At 44.1% G+C, this 19,045-nt stretch overlaps 1 protein-coding gene across 4 annotated transcripts in view; it reads left to right on the plus strand.

Moving 5' to 3' along the window:
* ptpn4a (protein tyrosine phosphatase non-receptor type 4a) overlaps window positions 1–19,045 on the plus strand; it is a 252,672-nt gene that overhangs the window by 220,847 nt on the left and 12,780 nt on the right. For all 4 annotated transcript variants that reach the window (XM_060929322.1, XM_060929318.1, XM_060929319.1 and 1 more), the window contains exons 20-23: window positions 6,070–6,236; window positions 14,558–14,648; window positions 14,729–14,790; window positions 14,897–15,043. In XM_060929322.1, coding sequence (XP_060785305.1) covers window positions 6,070–6,236; window positions 14,558–14,648; window positions 14,729–14,790; window positions 14,897–15,043 — 467 coding nt within the window. The remainder of the gene's footprint in view (window positions 1–6,069; window positions 6,237–14,557; window positions 14,649–14,728; window positions 14,791–14,896; window positions 15,044–19,045) is intronic.

Below are 19,045 nucleotides of genomic sequence, written 5' to 3' on the forward strand. Positions count from 1 at the left end.
TAGCTGGTAAGGCGCGAGCCTGGGCTACTGCTATCTGGCAAAGACAGGGACCTGAGTGCTTTGATTTCCAGCTGTTTTCTGAAGAGATGCTTCGGGTCTTCGATCAGGCAGACATCAGTACCGACGCAGCCCGAAAGCTCATGTCCATCCGGCAAGGAGGAAGCGTCGCAGATTACGCCATCTCGTTCCGAACACTCGCAGCAGTAAGTGGATGGAACGAGACTGCCCTGGTGTCAGCCTTCCACCATGGTCTGTCTGACCCCATCAAGGACGGTCTGGCCTCTATTGGATGCCCAAGTGACCTCGAAACCCTCATCTCACATGCTATTCGTCTGGACAACAGGATGAGAGAACGCCACCAAGCCTTGAGCCCCCCCAGCCTCCCTACCTCTACCTGGAGACCGTCTACCTCCTTCAGTGACTGTCCAGAACCCATGCAAGTGGGTCGTACTCGCCTCTCCGCATCTGAGAGGGAGCGCAGAAGGAGGGACAAGTGCTGCATCTACTGTGGCAAGCCTGGTCACTTCCGAGCATCATGTCCCGAACTCTTGGGAAAAGGACCGCCCCGTCCAGCCGAGGGAGGGTTGTGACGGGGCCTACCCTCTCTCCCGGACTCCCTGGCCAAGGAATCTACATCCCGGTCTCCATCTCCTGGGGTGAGTCTGTCCACTCTTGTCAAGCTTTGATAGACTCAGGGGCGGCTGGGAACTTTATGGATATTCACTTCGCCCAAAGCATCAATATACCTACTGCACCTCTTGAAGTCCCTCTGTCTGTGTCTGCCCTCGATGGCCAAGCGTTAGGTGATGGAAGAGTCACCCAAGTTACTTCTCCAGTCTTCCTCCAGTCTCAAGGTCACAAGGAAGAAATATCCCTGCACCTGATTCCTTCACCTGAGTTCCCAGTTATTCTAGGCCTTCCTTGGCTTATTCGCCACAACCCTCGCATAGACTGGGTAACAAGCCAGGTTGTGGAATGGGGCCCTGCATGCCATGCCTCTTGTCTGCTCTCTAGCTCTCCTGTGTCTCCTGCCGAGCCCCCTGATCTCACCGAGTTATCTCAAGTTCCCACAGAGTACTGGGATCTCAAGGAAGTATTCAGCAAGAGCAGGGCCGCCGTTCTTCCTCCGCACCGGGCCTACGACTGTGCCATCGACTTGCTCCCTGGGACTACCCCTCCTCGTGGCAGACTGTTTTCCCTCTCTCAGCCAGAACGCAAGGCTATGGAGGAATACCTCAAAGACGCCCTGGTCTCTGGGTTTATTCGACCCTCCACTTCACCTGCTGGAGCCGGCTTCTTCTTTGTCGGCAAGAAGGATGGGGGGCTCCGACCATGTATTGATTACAGGGGCCTGAATAAGATCACTGTGCGCAACCGATATCCCCTTCCGCTGATGTCCACAGCTTTCGACCTGCTCCAAGGCGCCACCGTCTTCACCAAGTTGGACCTACGGAACGCATACCACCTCATCCGTATCCGACAGGGAGACGAGTGGAAGACTGCCTTTAACACCCCGTCTGGGCACTACGAATACCAGGTGATGCCCTTCGGACTCACCAACGCACCAGCTGTTTTTCAGGCCCTAATCAACGACGTCTTAAGGGACATGATTAACCTATACGTTTTTGTCTACCTCGACGACATCCTTATCTTTTCCAAGACCGTGCAGGAGCACCGCCACCATGTCCGCCAGGTTCTCCAGAGGCTGCTACAGAACAATCTGTTCGCCAAGGCCCAGAAATGCGAATTTCATGTTCCCGAGGTCTCCTTTCTGGGATTTATTGTACGGACAGGCCAACTCCAAATGGACCCTGCCAAGACCCTGGCCGTCCGGGATTGGCCTACTCCCAAGTCCGTTAAGGAGGTTCAGCGGTTCTTAGGATTCGCTAACTTCTACCGCAAGTTCATCAGGGACTTCAGTTCTGTGGCAGCACCCATGTCAGACCTCACCAAAGGGACAGGTGGATCTTATGGCTGGTCTCCTCAGGCAGAAAAGGCGTTCAAAGACCTCAAGGACCGCTTCTGCACGGCACCCATTCTGGTTCTCCCGGACACCTCCCAACCATTCATCGTGGAGGTGGACGCCTCGGACAGTGGTGTCGGCGCGGTGCTCTCTCAACGTTCGGAAGGAAAGCTGCACCCCTGCGCTTACTTCTCCCACCGCCTGAGTCCTGCTGAGTCCCGGTACGATGTGGGGGATCGAGAACTGCTAGCGGTCAAACTGGCCCTTGAGGAGTGGAGGCACTGGCTGGAGGGAGCACAACATCCATTCCTGGTTTGGACTGACCACAAGAACCTGGAGTACCTCCAGCAAGCCAAGAGACTGAACCCTCGACAGGCTAGGTGGGCCCTGTTTTTCAGTCGGTTTGACTTCACCCTCTCATACCGCCCCGGCTCCAAGAACACCAAACCTGACGCACTGTCCAGACTGTTCTCTGCCACTAACAGGGAGAATGAAGTCGGGCCTATTATCCCTGTGTCCCGGATTGTGGCCCCTGTCCGCTGGGGTATTGAGGAGGCTGTCCGACGAGCCCAACGCCAGGACCCCGGTCCTGGGACGGGGCCACCAGGCCTCTTGTACGTCCCACATCAAGCCCGGGCCAAGGTTCTCCAGTGGGGTCACTCTTCCCCTCTCACCGCCCACCCGGGAGCTCGGAGGACCCTGGACTTCCTGAAAAGACGCTTCTGGTGGCCTAACATGGAGAAGGAAGTAAGGTCATTTGTCCTGTCCTGTGAGGTTTGCACGAGAACCAAGAACCCACGACAGCGTCCCCAGGGTCTCCTGCATCCTCTGACCATTCCCCGGCGTCCCTGGTCCCACGTGGCAGTCGACTTTATCACGGGTCTCCCTGAGTCACAAGGTAACACGGTCATTTTGGTCTTAGTTGACAGATTCTCCAAGGCCTGCCGCTTCATACCACTGTGCAAACTCCCCTCTGCTCTTGAAACTGCGAAACTTTTGTTTAATCATGTCTTCCGAGTCTTTGGTCTTCCACAGGACATCGTCTCAGACCGAGGGCCCCAGTTCTCCTCCCGAGTGTGGCACGGGTTCTGCAAGGTCATCGGAGCCACTGCCAGCCTCTCCTCTGGGTTTCACCCACAGTCCAATGGTCAGACGGAGAGGCTCAACCAGGACCTGGAAACCACCCTGCGAGGCCTGGCTATGGATAACCCGACATCGTGGAGCACCTGGCTGCCATGGGCGGAGTACGCCCACAACACCCTGCAGTCATCGGCCACCAAGCTGTCGCCATTCCAGTGCCAATTCGGGTTCCAGCCACCTCTGTTCCCGGACCAGGAGGAGGACGCGGGGGTGCCCTCGGTCAACCAATATGTGAGACGGTGTCGCAAGACCTGGAGCAAGGTCAGGAAGACCCTCATACAGACCTCCAGAACCAACCAGACTCAGGCCAACCGCCATAGAAGACCTGCACACGCTTTCCGCCCTGGGCAGCGTGTTTGGCTGTCCACTAAGGACCTTCCACTGCGGGTGGAGAACCGCAAGCTTGCTCCTCGCTACTTTGGCCCCTTCAAGGTGGTGCGCAGGGTGAACCCTGTCTCCTACCGGCTCCAGTTGCCCCGGACTCTGAGGATCAACCCCACTTTCCATGTTTCCCTGTTACGGCCCGTACTGACGTCTACGTATGCCCCTGCCCCTAGGAACCCCCCACCCCCCCGCATCTTCCAGGGGCAGACTGTGTTCACTGTGAATCGCCTGCTTGACTCCCGCCGGGTCCGCGGCGGGTTGCAATATCTGGTGGACTGGGAGGGCTATGGTCCTGAGGAGCGCTGCTGGGTTCCTGCTCGGGATGTCCTTGATAAAGAACTATGTCGGGACTTCCATTCGGCCCATCCGGATCGCCCTGGGAACGTCAGGAGACGCTCCTAGAGGGGGGGGTCCTGTTAGGACTAGGACTGTTTTGGCCTCTAGAGGCCGCTGTTATTTCCTTTTCATGTCGTGTTTATTTTGGCCTCTAGAGGCTGCCACTGTTCCTGTGTTTTGTGTTTGTGTTAATTGCCTAATTATCTTCACCTGTGTCCTTAATTAGTTTGTCTATTTATACCCCTGAGTTCAGTCCTCTTGTCACGGAGTCTTTGTGCTGTTATGTTTATCTCCAGTTTCCTTTGTACTGTGTTTTTTGATCTTCTTAGCTTTTGTATTTTTGCACTTTGCTTTTCTTTTGGATTTTACTCTTTGGTTTTTTTTTTGTCTTTTGTTTTGCCCTGTATATAGTGTATATAGTTTAAATAAACCTTTTGATTCTTTTTCTACTTCCGCCTCACGCCTCTGCATTTGAGTCATCCCCCTGGTGGCCTAGTGGGGGTTTGCTGGATTATCACACCAACGAACCAGGTTCGAATCCCAGCAAAACCCTAACACCATCAGGGAAACCAAGGGCAATATTAGTTCCTGGGCCACAAGCTTTTTTTAGTTCTTGAAAGTACCAGAGTAGGTACTTATCTGTGGATGAGGAGCGGAGAAGAGGATTAGTCACAGAGTGACACGCTCACTTGTCTGGCTTTTTAAAACTAGTATTTAGCAAAAAACGAGATTGCTAAAGCCTGCTTCAGCAGTCTAGCACAACCAGCAAAAAGGTTGTGAAGTGTCCCTAATAAGTGGCGAATCAAAATAGTCACAGAACTGAGTGGCTCAAAAGGCTGTGTAATTGTGCACGCACCCGGTTTTAAATGCTACATTTATATTCATATCAGATTTGGCCAAAAAAAAAAACAATAAAGAACAGTAATGTAATTTTTCTAAACTTGCATTTGGATGTGGAAGTGTTGTTTTAGTTCTGTGGAATGTTGGACGTGTTGGGTTTTGTTTCCCTTTTCTTAATGGTCTTGGTTCCTTTCGAGAGATGGAAACACAAACCAGGAACTTGTACGAGAGCTGTATGCTCCCTTGTTTCAGAGCAGTGTATTTGTTCCTCTTACGGCAGACTGGCTTTGATTTTGAGGTCATAAAATAAAGACTGGGATTAAATTGGAAAATGATCAATTTGTCTACCTCGGAGCCAACTGTTCTGGAACGGTTCTAACGCAACTCCTTATTGATAAATTAGTTGAGTCATTTTTACCTCCGCCAACTTTGTTGGAGGAGGTTATGTTTTCGCCTCTGTTTGTTTGTCTGTTGCCAACGTAACTCAAAAAGTAGTGAACGGATTTTGATGAAACTTTGAGGATAGGTGAGCCATGGGCCAAGGAACAGTTGATTAGATTTTGATGCAAATCCGAATATGTGGCTTGGCGAAAGTATGCATTCGTCTGAGTGCACTTCTTGTTAAAGATGTGACTGAAATATTTTTGCATGTATTTTGTATCTCAGCAAATCTTTGGGAGAAATATAGCCTCTCTCTCTCTCTCTCTCTCTCTCGATATATATGAGTGATTCCACGCTTATGGGTACTGAAATGGGGACATGAACTTATTCACCTAAAACCATTTCTTTTTTTACCATCAGGTCACAAAACATGTAATCTTTAATGAATGATATGTTAAAAGATAACTTTAATTTTCTGAGATGTAATAAAAACATATTTATATGCCAAAGTCAAGCCTATGAGTTCCAAAATGATGTCTGTTCCATTACTTCTGTTACGATTGTCCATCTCGCGTCTGTTACAAATTAATTACAATCTAGCTATATACCATGTTAATCTTATTGAAAGAATGTGTATGTTTATTCTACTACACATGTTTATTAATTATATTTGCTAAAACATCACCTTCCTATGTTTCAAAAAGTAATTCGACATTGTTAAAATTGAGAATATATATGTCCACAACACTTCTGTCACGTTCTGACTTTGGCGTATAAATATGTTTTTATTACATCTCAGAAAATTAAAGTTATCTTTTAACATATCATTCATTAAAGATTACATGTTTTGTGACCTGATGGTAAAAAAAAAAAAAGAAATGGTTTTAGGTGAATTTTTAAAAATAAGTTCATGTCCCCATTTCAGTACCCATAAGTGTGGAATCACTCATATATATATATATTACAAAATTTCTAGATTTTGTCCAAACTGAGTGTTGTCGTTCCCCCCCCCTTTCCTTTTTAAGCAATCTATGATGTGGTGGAGGATAAGCTGGAGATGGAGCCCGATTTCCAGTACATTCCAGCCAAATCGCCCTCGGACCCGTCAGAGCTGGATCAGGATGCTTGGAGAGACTCCATGCAGCAGCTGAAAGAAGGCCTGAGCAGTGGAGCTCTGCTCGCTCAGTTTGACGTGAGTCCTTACGGAATCACGAATGTCACTGGCACTGGATGAATGCTTTATCCAAACTGATTGATTAGCACCACTGATGTATTTGGTCGTGTTGTTCTTTAACTGTTGTACTTTCTGTTTAAGGTCTCTGGTTTTCCTGCTGCGAAAGAAAAAACAGCTCGAAATTTCAATATTTGAAACTCTGTGACGTTTAATGGTCATCTAGATAGATCAGGGGTTGTGTGCACTGCCAGACCCAGCACAGGAATTCAGCCAACCGAATCACGTACTCGAAAAATACTGTAGCAGAACCGATCAACTTGTTGAAAAAATTGGCCATAGTTCAGCAAGTTGAGTTTTTTAAAAACATGAACCAGCTCAACTTCTGTACCAGATGCAGTTTGTCGTAGACAATCTCATGAATTTATGTAACTTATTTACCTCAAGGCAGATTGTTGAGTCAACAAAGAAAGTGTTTTCAAAGACTTGCGCTGATTTTTTTTTCTTTGATTTGCTCTCATCATCTAAGCAGCATATTTAAAGCTGACTGGACGGAGAAATATGTTTATTCTCCACTTCAGGTTCAAATCTTATGGATTTTTTTTTAATCCCATGGTGTTAAAAGTGGGGGCGGCACGGTGGTGTAGTGGTTAGCACTGTCGCCTCACAGCAAGAAGGTCCGGGTTTGAGCCCAGTAGCTGGCGAGGGCCTTTCTGTGTGGAGTTTGCATGTTCTCCCCGTGTCCGCGTGGGTTTCCTCCGGGTGCTCCGGTTTCCCCCACAGTCCAAAGACATGCAGGTTAGGTTAACTGGTGACTCTAAATTGACCGTAGGTGTGAATGTGAGTGTGAATGGTTGTTTGTGTCTACACTACCGTTCAAAAGTTTGGGGTCACTTTGAAATGTCCTTATTTTTGAAAGAAAAGCACTGTTCTTTTCAATGAAGATCACTTTAAACTAATCAGAAATGCACTCTATACATTGCTAATGTGGTAAATGACTATTCTAGCTGCAAATGTCTGGTTTTTGGTGCAATATCTCCATAGGTGTATAGAGGCCCATTTCCAGCAACTCTCACTCCAGTGTTCTAATGGTACAATGTGTTTGCTCATTGCCTCAGAAGGCTAATGGATGATTAGAAAACCCTTGTACAATCATGTTAGCACAGCTGAAAACAGTTGAGCTCTTTAGAGAAGCTATAAAACTGACCTTCCTTTGAGCAGATTGAGTTTCTGGAGCGTCACATTTGTGGGGTCGATTAAATGCTCAAAATAGCCAGAAAAATGTCTTGACTATATTTTCTATTCATTTTACAACTTATGGTGGGAAATAAAAGTGTGACTTTTCATGGAAAACACAAAATTGTCTGGGTGACCCCAAACTTTTGAACGGTAGTGTATGTGTCAGCCCTGTGATGACCTGGCGACTTGTCCAGGGTGTACCCTGCCTTTCGCCCGTAGTCAGCTGGGATAGGCTCCAGCTTGCTCGCGACCCTGTACAGGATATGCGGCTACAGATAATGGATGGATTGATGGTGTTAAAAGTAGTAACATGAATCAATTCAAATTGATTTCTCTGATACATAGCCATGAATCAGTCACTAATGGTGAAGGCCCGGTCAGCAATACTGATAACAATAACTATAAATAAATCGGTTCTAAGCAGTTTATGTACTTGGTGGTCACACCAGACCGATAACGACCCCTATAGCCCAGGCCTGAGTTGACCCGTATCAGTGAGATTGCTTCTGGAGCGATTTTTCCAGGCCTAAAACTTCTGACCAGTCAGAAGTTAATTTAATACAAAGCACATATCTTTTATTCACGGATATGTTCACACATACGGTCAATTTAGAGTCACCAGTTAACCTAACCTGCATGTCTTTGGACTGTGGGGGAAACCGGAGCACCCGGAGGAAACCCACGCGGACACGGGGAGAACATGCAAACTCCGCACAGAAAGGCCCTCGCCGGCCACAGGGCTTGAACCCGGACCTTCTTGCTGTGAGGCGACAGCGCTAACCACTACACCACCGTGCCGCCCTATTTACTGTGAAATATCAGTGTTAAATTAATAAACATATAAATGCAGGTAAGATATTTTAAATATGAACTTCGGCAGTCCAAAACATTTCATTATTTTAGACTTATTTTTTATCCGTGATGCATCAGCCGTATGAAATTGGTAACCGATCTGTAATATGCTGAAACGTCCATGACCAATCCGTAAATTATTAGCATCCGTGATGCATCGGTATTAAAATCCATAACCACTCCGTATTTTGTACCCTTTTTTATTATATTTCCGTAATCCATAGTCTGTGACCGATCAACAAGTGTGTACATGGGTTGTTTTGAAGTCCAAGCGGTACAGTATGACTCGGAATAATGTGCTACTACTTGGAAAAAACTTCCTAAATTGCGTGCATTTATTTCCCTGAGTGGCAGGACTAACCGATATTATAGTCGGGATTATAGTTGCTTCAGGCTGGAACTAAATTCAGGCAGAGGTATAATCATAGTTGTAGTTATAAGTATAGTTATCGGTGTTGTGAATTCAGACGTTAAGGTTTAGAATTCTGTTCATTTCAGCGTAAACCTCCAATTTGGTCAGACTAAGTGCTGAATTTGCCAAGCATCAGACCCTGTCGAATCTGTATTTTCTTCCTCTTTCTGAGCGTTAAATTGCTCATGAAATACTAGAGTAAACTACGAGACATAAAACTTCCAAAGCCATTTGAAAGTGGTTATGGTTTCCCAGGAAATAAAAGGAAATAATATTAAATTGGGGGAAATGCCTGTGTTTCAGTAATGATCTATATAATGTAAAGATCGTAGACCTGTGAGAGACTTTCAGTGTTGCTTTAAAGAACTGAAGTCATTTTTAAACTTGCTTTATTTCTTAATTAACAGGTTATTCAATTACGTTTTCGGTTATATTAACCTTATATCGTGACTCGTATTGCCAACTAATTGCAATTAAATATTATACTTATCGGCCTGTTCGGTTTTTAGCCATGCTGAATTTAGTTCGTTTGGTCCACGGCAGGCATCGCTTATCCGCGCGATCTTCACGAGACTTCGAAACGTGAAGAAGTGTCAGCCAGGTGTCAGTGCCGCCATTTTGAAAACTCTTTTCCAAACGAAGTATTGCACAAAAACGAGTTTAAATGACGATTACTGCCTACTTTTTCCAAACTTTCCTGATTGCTATCAAAACAAACAAAACTTCCGGCTTGATTACGTCAGTATTTGAAAGAGGGCGCGCGCGTCTTTTGACTACCCCTGTGTCTGAAATCACTCCCTACTCACTATATAGGGCGCTATATAGTGAGGATGCCATTTTGTAGTGCTGTCCGAAACCTTAGTGACGATTATTTACACCCTATATAGTGCTATCCCGCAACGCATCACGAAAAGTAGTGTACAACCGATGGTCACTAACCAAAGCAATATATCCCATCATGCATTGCGGTCACGCTGAAAGAAATCAAATTAAAAGTCTCAAATTTTGATTTAATAAAAGGCAGCGGCAAAGAAGAAAGTATTCAGCCTTGATGTAAAAGAACTGAAAGATGCAGGTACTTCGTATTGATTAATGTGGGAAATGCGCTCAGTATAATATGGATTCATCACAAAAACACATGCGTGTATTTATTATTTTGAAAACCCGCCAGCCGGCTGATCTGGCACGTTTAATTGTGCGACAGTAATGGTGCAAATACCAGCGCGACGGACTAGTGTCCGAAACGTTTTCTCATTTTACCAATGAGCTCACTATATAGTCCTCTATAGTAATTCCTTATATAGGGAGTAGTGAACGAGTGAGCAATTTCGGACACAGGGTCGGTCACTTTGATTTCCGCTGTACGTTTTACTTCCGTCCTACGATGTCTCGCACAGGTCTCAACGAATCTCGTTTACGGCCATTGCGTTGACATATGGACTGATATATTACAGAGCATATTTCAAACACTCATAACTTGCTATAGCGGCGACAAAATAGCGATCAAAAATGCGTTCCGATATTTAATAAAATGAGAGAAATAGAATTTTGATGATAAAAAATGTGCCTTCAGTTCTCCTTTAAGCTGTAAAGCACTTCTAGGTTATGTAAACATACTCATGTTGAAACCACGACAAGGCGTTTCCCAGGATGTGACCGTACCCACAAGTACTTCCTATTACTTCCTGTATTTAATCAAACAGACTCTAATATCACTTCCTGTTTGATTGTGTGTGTGTGTGTCCACACAGCAAGCTTGGTGCAGTAGCTCCGTCTTTAATATCAGAGTACGCTCTATGTGACACCTTAAAATAGCAAATGATCCAACTGACACGTCGAACCTGGAATGAGTGACAGTTGTGCAGATGTTTTGAAATCTCTGATATTAACTGATACCCTCTGGAAGCTCCGCCCTCTTCACATTAGCAATATTTTGGCTGGTGCTCTTGCCTCGACTTGATTTTCCTGTTTGATGCACCACCCTCACGTCCTGTCAGGGTAAACAAGAGATTTTTTTGATGTCATTAATGTGAAATAAAATCTGTCAACGTATGTTAGACAAGTATACATCATTTAACATCAGATAACTATGTTTATATTGTGAAGGTTGTCGCTGAAAGACAAAAAAAGGATGATTAGAAAGTGATTAAAATGGATGGTGTTTGTTTCTTTGCTCTTCTAATTTGGGCAGTGCATACGCTGATATTCAAATGGTTTGAGTGTCATCATCATCATCGTGTTCCCTTTTCTGGAGAGTTTGACTCCTTAGGGTGCGTCTATTGTATCCAGTAGATGCTGAAATTTTGTTCTATCCATCATCATTCTTCTTATCTGCGGGGCATCTATCCTCAACAGTCTCTCGAACCTCATCCAACTTGGGGAGCATTCGTCAAAAAGTATCTGTTTCCTTATGTCTCCATTATCCATCCTGCAGACATGTGGCAGGTACAGTGGTGCTTGAAAGTTTGTGAACCCTTTAGAATTTTCTATATTTCTACATAAATATGACCTAAAACATCATCAGATTTTCACACAAGTCCTAAAAGTAGATAAAGAGAACCCAGTTAAACAAATGAGACAAAAATATTATACTTGGTCATTTATTTATTGAGGAAAATGATCCAATATTACATATCTGTGAGTGGCAAAAGTATGTGAACCTCTAGGATTAGCAGTTAATTTGAAGGTGAAATTAGAGTCAGGTGTTTTCAATCAATGGGATGACAATCAGGTGTGAGTGGGCACCCTGTTTTATTTAAAGAACAGGGGTCTATCAAAGTCTGATCTTCACAACACATGTTTGTGGAAGTGTATCATGGCACGAACAAAGGAGATTTCTGAGGACCTCAGAAAAAGCGTTGTTGATGCTCATCAGGCTGGAAAAGGTTACAAAACCATCTCTAAAGAGTTTGGACTCCACCAATCCACAGTCAGACAGATTGTGTACAAATGGAGGAAATTCAAGATCATTGTTACCCTCCCCAGGAGTGGTCGACCAACAAAGATCACTCCAAGAGCAAGGTGTGTAATAGACGGCGAGATCACAAAGGACCCCAGGGTAACTTCTAAGCAACTGAAGGCCTCTGTCACATTGGCTAATGTTAATGTTCATGAGTCCACCATCAGGAGAACACTGAACAACAATGGTGTGCATGGCAGGGTTGCAAGGAGAAAGCCACTGCTCTCCAAAAAGAACATTGCTGCTCGTCTGCAGTTTGCTAAAGATCACGTGGACAAGCCAGAAGGCTATTGGAAAAATGTTTTGTGGACGGATGAGACCAAAATATAACTTTTTGGTTTAAATGAGAAGCGTTATGTTTGGAAAAAGGAAAACACTGCATTCCAGCATAAGAACCTTATCCCATCTGTGAAACATGGTGGTGGTAGTATCATGGTTTGGGCCTGTTTTGCTGCATCTGGGCCAGGACGGCTTGCAATCATTGATGGAACAATGAATTCTGAATTATACCAGCAAATTCTTCAGGAAAATATCAGGACATCTGTCCATGAACTGAATCTCAAGAGAAGGTGGGTCATGCAGCAAGACATTGACCCTAAGCACACAAGTCGTTCTACCAAAGAACGGTTAAAGAAGAATAAAGTTAATGTTTTGGAATAGCCAAGTCAAAGTCCTGACCTTAATCCAATCGAAATGTTGTGGAAGGACCTGAAGCGAGCAGTTCATGTGAGGAAACCCACCAACATCCCAGAGTTGAAGCTGTTCTGTACGGAGGAATGGGCTAAAATTCCTCCAAGCCGGTGTGCAGGACTGATCAACAGTTACCGCAAACGTTTAGTTGCAGTTATTGCTGCACAAGGGGGTCACACCAGATACTGAAAGCAAAGGTTCACATACTTTTGCCACTCACAGATATGTAATATTGGATCATTTTCCTCAATAAATAAATGACCAAGTATAATATTTTGTCTCATTTGTTTAACTGGGTTCTCTTTATCTACTTTTAGGACTTGTGTGAAAATCTGATGTTGTTTTAGGTCATATTTATGCAGAAATATAGAAAATTCTAAAGGGTTCGCAAACTTTCAAGCACCACTGTATTTTAATCATAAGCAGAAGGACTTGATCAGTTTTGTCTCAGTACTGCGGTGTATGTCTCCATTTGAGAGTTTGAATCTCCAATCCTGTTTATCATCATTCACGTTTTCTTCAGTTCTGTCATCCTTCTGTCTTCTGTATCCACCCTTCACCATCTTCCTCAGGAATCCATTCCGTACGAGCTTGATCTTTGCGACTTCTTTCGTAGTCAGTTGCCATGTCTGTACACTGTACAAGAGTCGGGATCTCACACATGCAGTGAGGAACTTTACTCTAGGTATATGCTGATCCGTGAGGACATGTTTAAGCTTGTTCCATTTTTCAAATGCGGATCCAGTTCTCGAGCCAAGGGTCTGCGTGTCCTCGCTGGAGTTCGTGATGGTGTAACCTAGGCATCGGAATCTTCTCACGTTCTTTATTTTAGCCCCGTTTACATACATGAGGCTCTCTTGGTTCTTGACGGCTTCATCGATATTAAAGGCCATCGTTTCTGTTTTGGTGTATGACATTTTCAGTCCGAACCGAGTATACGTGTTATGATAAATCTGGAGGATGGGTTGTAGTTCCTCAGTTGACTCCGCAAAAATGGCTTGGTCGTCTGCATACAGAAGCTCCATTATTCTATTCTCCCCAATCGCGCTTGTGTTTTTCCAGAGCTCTCTTGCACCCCTTTTCCACCAAAGCAGTTCCAGGGCTGTTTCGGGGCCAGTGCTTAGTTTGGAACCGGGTTTTCTGTTTCCACTGACAAAGAACTGGCTCTGGGGCCGGAAAAACCGGTTCCAGGCTAGCACCAACTCTCTGCTGGGCCAGAGGAAAGAACCGCTTGCGGGGGGGGGGGGGGGGGGCGGAGTTGTTAAGACCAACAACAATTGGAAGACCGCGAAAGGTCGCCATTTTTAAGCGACGAGAAGCAGCAGCTGTACAAACGCAAAGTCATCCATTATTGTTGTTGTTGCTGCTGCTTCTTCTCCGTGTTGTTGTTGCTTCGATATTCGCGCCAAGGTTTATGCAAACGCAGCGACGTAACTGACGTATACAGCGACGTAATGACGTGGCTCCCTTTAGCACCACAAGCTATGGAAAAGCAAACTGGTTCTCAGCTGGCTCGCAAGTTGAACGAGTTGTGAACCAGCACCAGCACTGGCCCCGAACCAGCCCTGGAACTGGTGATACCTCGTTAGGAATGCAGTACTTGATTTTAAAGCCCGTCTCTGGATATAACCTCTCCACTTCATGTCGAGCAATCCTAACCACAAAGTCCATGTAGATATTGAAAAGAGTCGGAGACTTCAGGGCGTCTTGTCTTGAGCAGCAGATCAGCAATGAATGTTGGCCACTTCACAGTTTTTACGAAGGACATTAGTCAAACAACTTGTAAAAAAACGGCTGTTGTATCAGCGGGACTATGCTAGTTGTGGCGCTTTTAATTAGCATTTTTTATTTCTGTGTACAAAAGTGTCATGTCGTCATCCAGATTTTCCGCGTTAACAATATTGCGATTTTATGAAGCAGCGTATCTCTTCATGCCTGGAATGCTGCAAGAGGATTGCCAGCTTGAACAGAAACATGTGTTTAGTATTGATTAAAAGAGCTGTAAAGGACCTTTGGGCTTATTTCTAATCCAGGCCTCTTGTCAGACATGATGTCTCTGTTGTTCTCTCCTGAGACTGATGTTACAGTGTTTGTTAGATACAATGCCTCCACAGAAGGGTTGGGGGATTCCTTTGCCACCACATCTGGTTATGTAGTAATCAAAGGATTTTCTTTGACTTTTTTTTGTAGCAACTCTACCGTAAAAGGCCTGGAATGACCATGTCATGTGCCAGGTTACCTCAGAACATCTCCAAGAACCGCTACAGAGACATCTCACCTTGTGAGTATCATTGCACCCTGACAGTTTCCATCATGACTGGGACACTAATATTTACCCTATGCTTTTAATGTATTCCTCAGACGATGCCACACGCGTCATATTGAAAGGCACAGATGACTATATCAACGCAAATTACATCAATGTGAGTTGGGTTTTTTTGTTCTTGGTTTTTTTTTCAGCTTTTTCTATTATTTAGCTTAAATTTTATACTGTTTACTGAGTGCCTATATCATTGGGAATTATTTCAGATGGAAATTCCAGCTTCGAGTATTATCAATCGATATATCGCCTGTCAAGGGCCCTTGCCCAGTACTTGCACTGACTTCTGGCGGATGACATGGGAGCAGGGCTCCTCCATGGTGGTTATGCTCACCACTCAGGTGGAGAGAGGACGGGTGAGTGTGTTAACGCTGGCATTCTCACATGGGACGCTGTAGTTCACAGTTCACACTCGGGTTTATTTCCGATACCGATATTCAAGACGCGTTGTGTTTTGTTTTTATCCCCCGCTGGCTGAAAGGACCGATGCTGGGGTCATTTCCGTCCGTCCCGGGAAGGGTGCTCACGTTCTGAAATCAACTCCTCTCAGAATTTTTGGAGGATTTTCACGAAACTTGGCAGGATTCTTTGTTATACAACCCCGATTCCAAAAAAGTTGGGACAAAGTACAAATTGTAAATAAAAACGGAATGCAATGATGTGGAAGTTTCAAAATTCCATATTTTATTCAGAATAGAACATAGATGACATATCAAATGTTTAAACTGACAAAATGTATCATTTAAAGAAAAAAATTAGGTGATTTTAAATTTCATGACAACAACACATCTCAAAAAAGTTGGGACAAGGCCATGTTTACCACTGTGAGACATCCCCTTTTCTCTTTACAACAGTCTGTAAACGTCTGGGGACTGAGGAGACAAGTTGCTCAAGTTTAGGGATAGGAAGGTTAACCCATTCTTGTCTAATGTAGGAGTCTAGTTGCTCAACTGTCTTAGGTCTTTTTTGTCGTATCTTCCGTTTTATGATGCGCGAAATGTTTTCTATGGGTGAAAGATCTGGACTGCAGGCTGGCCAGTTCAGTACCCGGACCCTTCTTCTACGCAGCCATGATGCTGTAATTGATGCAGCATGTGGTTTGGCATTGTCATGTTGGAAAATGCAAGGTCTTCCCTGAAAGAGACGTCGTCTGGATGGGAGCATATGTTGCTCTAGAACCTGGATATACCTTTCAGCACTGATGGTGTCTTTCCAGATGTGTAAGCTGCCCATGCCACACGCACTAATGCAACCCCATACCATCAGAGATGCAGGCTTCTGAACTGAGCGCTGATAACAACTCGGGTCGTCCTTCTCCTCTTTAGTCCGAATGACACGGCGTCCCTGATTTCCATAAAGAACTTCAAATTTTGATTCGTCTGACCACAGAACAGTTTTCCACTTTGCCACAGTCCATTTTAAATGAGCCTTGGCCCAGAGAAGACGTCTGCGCTTCTGGATCATGTTTAGATACGGCTTCTTCTTTGAACTATAGAGTTTTAGCTGGCAACGGCGGATGGCACGGTGAATTGTGTTCACAGATAATGTTCTCTGGAAATATTCCTGAGCCCATTTTGTGATTTCCAATACAGAAGCATGCCTGTATGTGATGCAGTGCCGTCTAAGGGCCCGAAGATCACGGGCACCCAGTATGGTTTTCCGGCCTTGACCCTTACGCACAGAGATTCTTCCAGATTCTCTGAATCTTTTGATGATGTTATGCACTGGAGATGATGATATCTTCAAACTTTTTGCAATTTTACACTGTCGAACTCCTTTCTGATATTGCTCCACTATCTGTCGGTGCAGAATTAGGGGGATTGGTGATCCTCTTCCCATCTTTACTTCTGAGAGCCGCTGCCTCTCCAAGATGCTCTTTTTATACCCAGTCATGTTAATGACCTATTGCCAATTGACCTAATGAGTTGCAATTTGGTCCTCCAGCTGTTCCTTTTTTGTACCTTTAACTTTTCCAGCCTCTTATTGCCCCTGTCCCAACTTTTTTGAGATGTGTTGCTGTCATGAAATTTCAAATGAGCCAATATTTGGCATGAAATTTCAAAATGTCTCACTTTCGACATTTGATATGTTGTCTATGTTCTATTGTGAATACAAGATCAGTTTTTGAGGTTTGTAAATTATTGCATTCCGTTTTTATGTACAATTTGTACTTTGTCCCAACTTTTTGGGAACCGGGGTTGTATGTCGGTAATACGCATATTGTAATTTCGTTAAATTGGGTCATGTTTTACCAGAGTTACAGCGCATATCGGTGTTTTGTTCAATTCGGTCGCATTTTACCAGAGTTGTGGCCCTTGATTAACAACCTTGTACTTTCACAATTTCATGAAGGTGTGCTCGCCTTCTGACATCAACTCCTCTCACGATTTTTGTACAAATTTCTCGAAGTTTGGCAAAAGGCCTTGTTATATGACGGTAATACGCATATTGCGATTTAATTTCGCTTGTAAAAATTTTGCCAGAGTTTTGACCCCTGATTAAATAACTTGTACTTTGACAATTTCATGAGGGTGTACGCTCTTCTGACATCAACTCCTCTCACAATTTTTATTATCCCCCGCTGGCCGAAAGGCCTGAAGCGGGATTATGTCGTGATGATGTCCGTCCGTCCCGGGAAGGGTGCTCACCTTCTGAAATCAACTCCTCTCATAATTTTTGGAGGAATTTCACGAAACTTGGCAGGATTCTTTATTATATGTCAGTAATACGCATATTGTAATTTTGTTAAATTGGGTCATGTTTTACCAGAGTTACGGCCCTTGATTAACAAAATTATACTTTGACCATTTTATGAACGTGTGTTTTCCTTCTGAAATCAACTCCTCTCACAATTTGTGGAGGAATTTCACCAAACTTGGCAAAAGGCCTTGTTATATGTCAGTAATATGCATGTTGTTATTTTGTTCAATTCGGTCGCATTTTACCAGAGTCGTGGCCCTTGATTAACAACCTTGCACTTTCACAATTTCATGAAGGTGTGCTCGCCTTCTGACATCAACTCCTCTCACGATTTTTGGATGAATTTCTCGAAGCTTGACGAAAGGCCTTGTTATATGACGGTAATACGCATATTGCGATTTAATTTCGCTTGTGAAAATTTGACCAGAGTTTTGAGCCTTGATTAAATAACTTGTACTTTGACAATTTCACGAGAGTGAACGTTCTTCTGAAATCAACTCCTCTCACAATTTGTGGAGGAATTTCACCAAACTTGGCAAAAGGATTCTTTGTTCTATGACAGTTATACGCATATTGAAATTTCGTTTAATTTGGGCAAATTTTACCAGAGTTATGCCCTTGATTATTAACAAATTTGTACTTTGGCAGTTTCATCAAGGTGTGCTTGCTTTCTGAAATCAACTTCCCTCACAATTTTTATCCCGAAAGGCCCGAAGCAGGATTATGTCGTGGTGATGTCTGTCTGTCCCTGGAAGGGTGCTCACCTTCTGAAATCAACTCCTCTCACGATTTTTGGAGGAATTTCATGAAACTTGTCAGGATTCTTTGTTATATGTCGGTAATACGCATATTACAGTTTCGTTCAATTCAGTCGCATTTTACCAGAGTTATGGCACAGTTGCCAGCGGGGGGAATTGTGCTCTCAGAGCACTCTTGTTAAATCTGTTAAAATGAATAAAATGATTAAATAGCATAAATATTATGATTCCACTCCCTGCAAGTATAGTATGTCTTTCAGTATAACAATCAAAATACAGTCACAGTAAAACTACAAGCTATTCTTAAGAATACACCCGTATATGTGTATCGTCTTCTGGGTTTGTGACAGCAATGCTTACACCACTGGTGCGTGTTATTATTTAATTTTCACTAATTATTATTCACCGATGAGTGGAAAATGTGATGTGGTGTCTGTACTTGGCGATAAGCACTAAATGTTAACATCAACAAAAACAAATATAGCTGCAAGGAGCAATTAAGGAGCCAAGCACTTTCTGCCCCCACTGACAGAGGAAGAGCAGAAGCCATTTAGAGCATCAGCACTTGTTTCCATGGAGATATAGAAAATTTGATGACAGTAGGTCAAGTCGTTGCTGAGATATGGCCTCACTTCCTGTTTGGCAATGCTAATGATCAGATGTGTTCACGCATTATAGATGAACCATGATAAATTTCAAAAATGTGAGCAATACATTTTTCAGGATGGTCTGAGATAGTTAAACTTTCTCTGCAGTTTCAAGGAGGAGAAGGAAAAACTAGTTTTTGTTGAAATTCAAAATGACCAGCTCGCTGTAATACAAATCACAAATTTGATACATCAAGAAAACTCACCACTTGGCAGGTAATCAGTCATCAGAGAGAAGGCTCATGAATTGATA

This window comes from Neoarius graeffei, chromosome 9, assembly GCF_027579695.1.
Source record: "Neoarius graeffei isolate fNeoGra1 chromosome 9, fNeoGra1.pri, whole genome shotgun sequence".
Taxonomy (NCBI): Eukaryota; Metazoa; Chordata; class Actinopteri; order Siluriformes; family Ariidae; genus Neoarius; species Neoarius graeffei.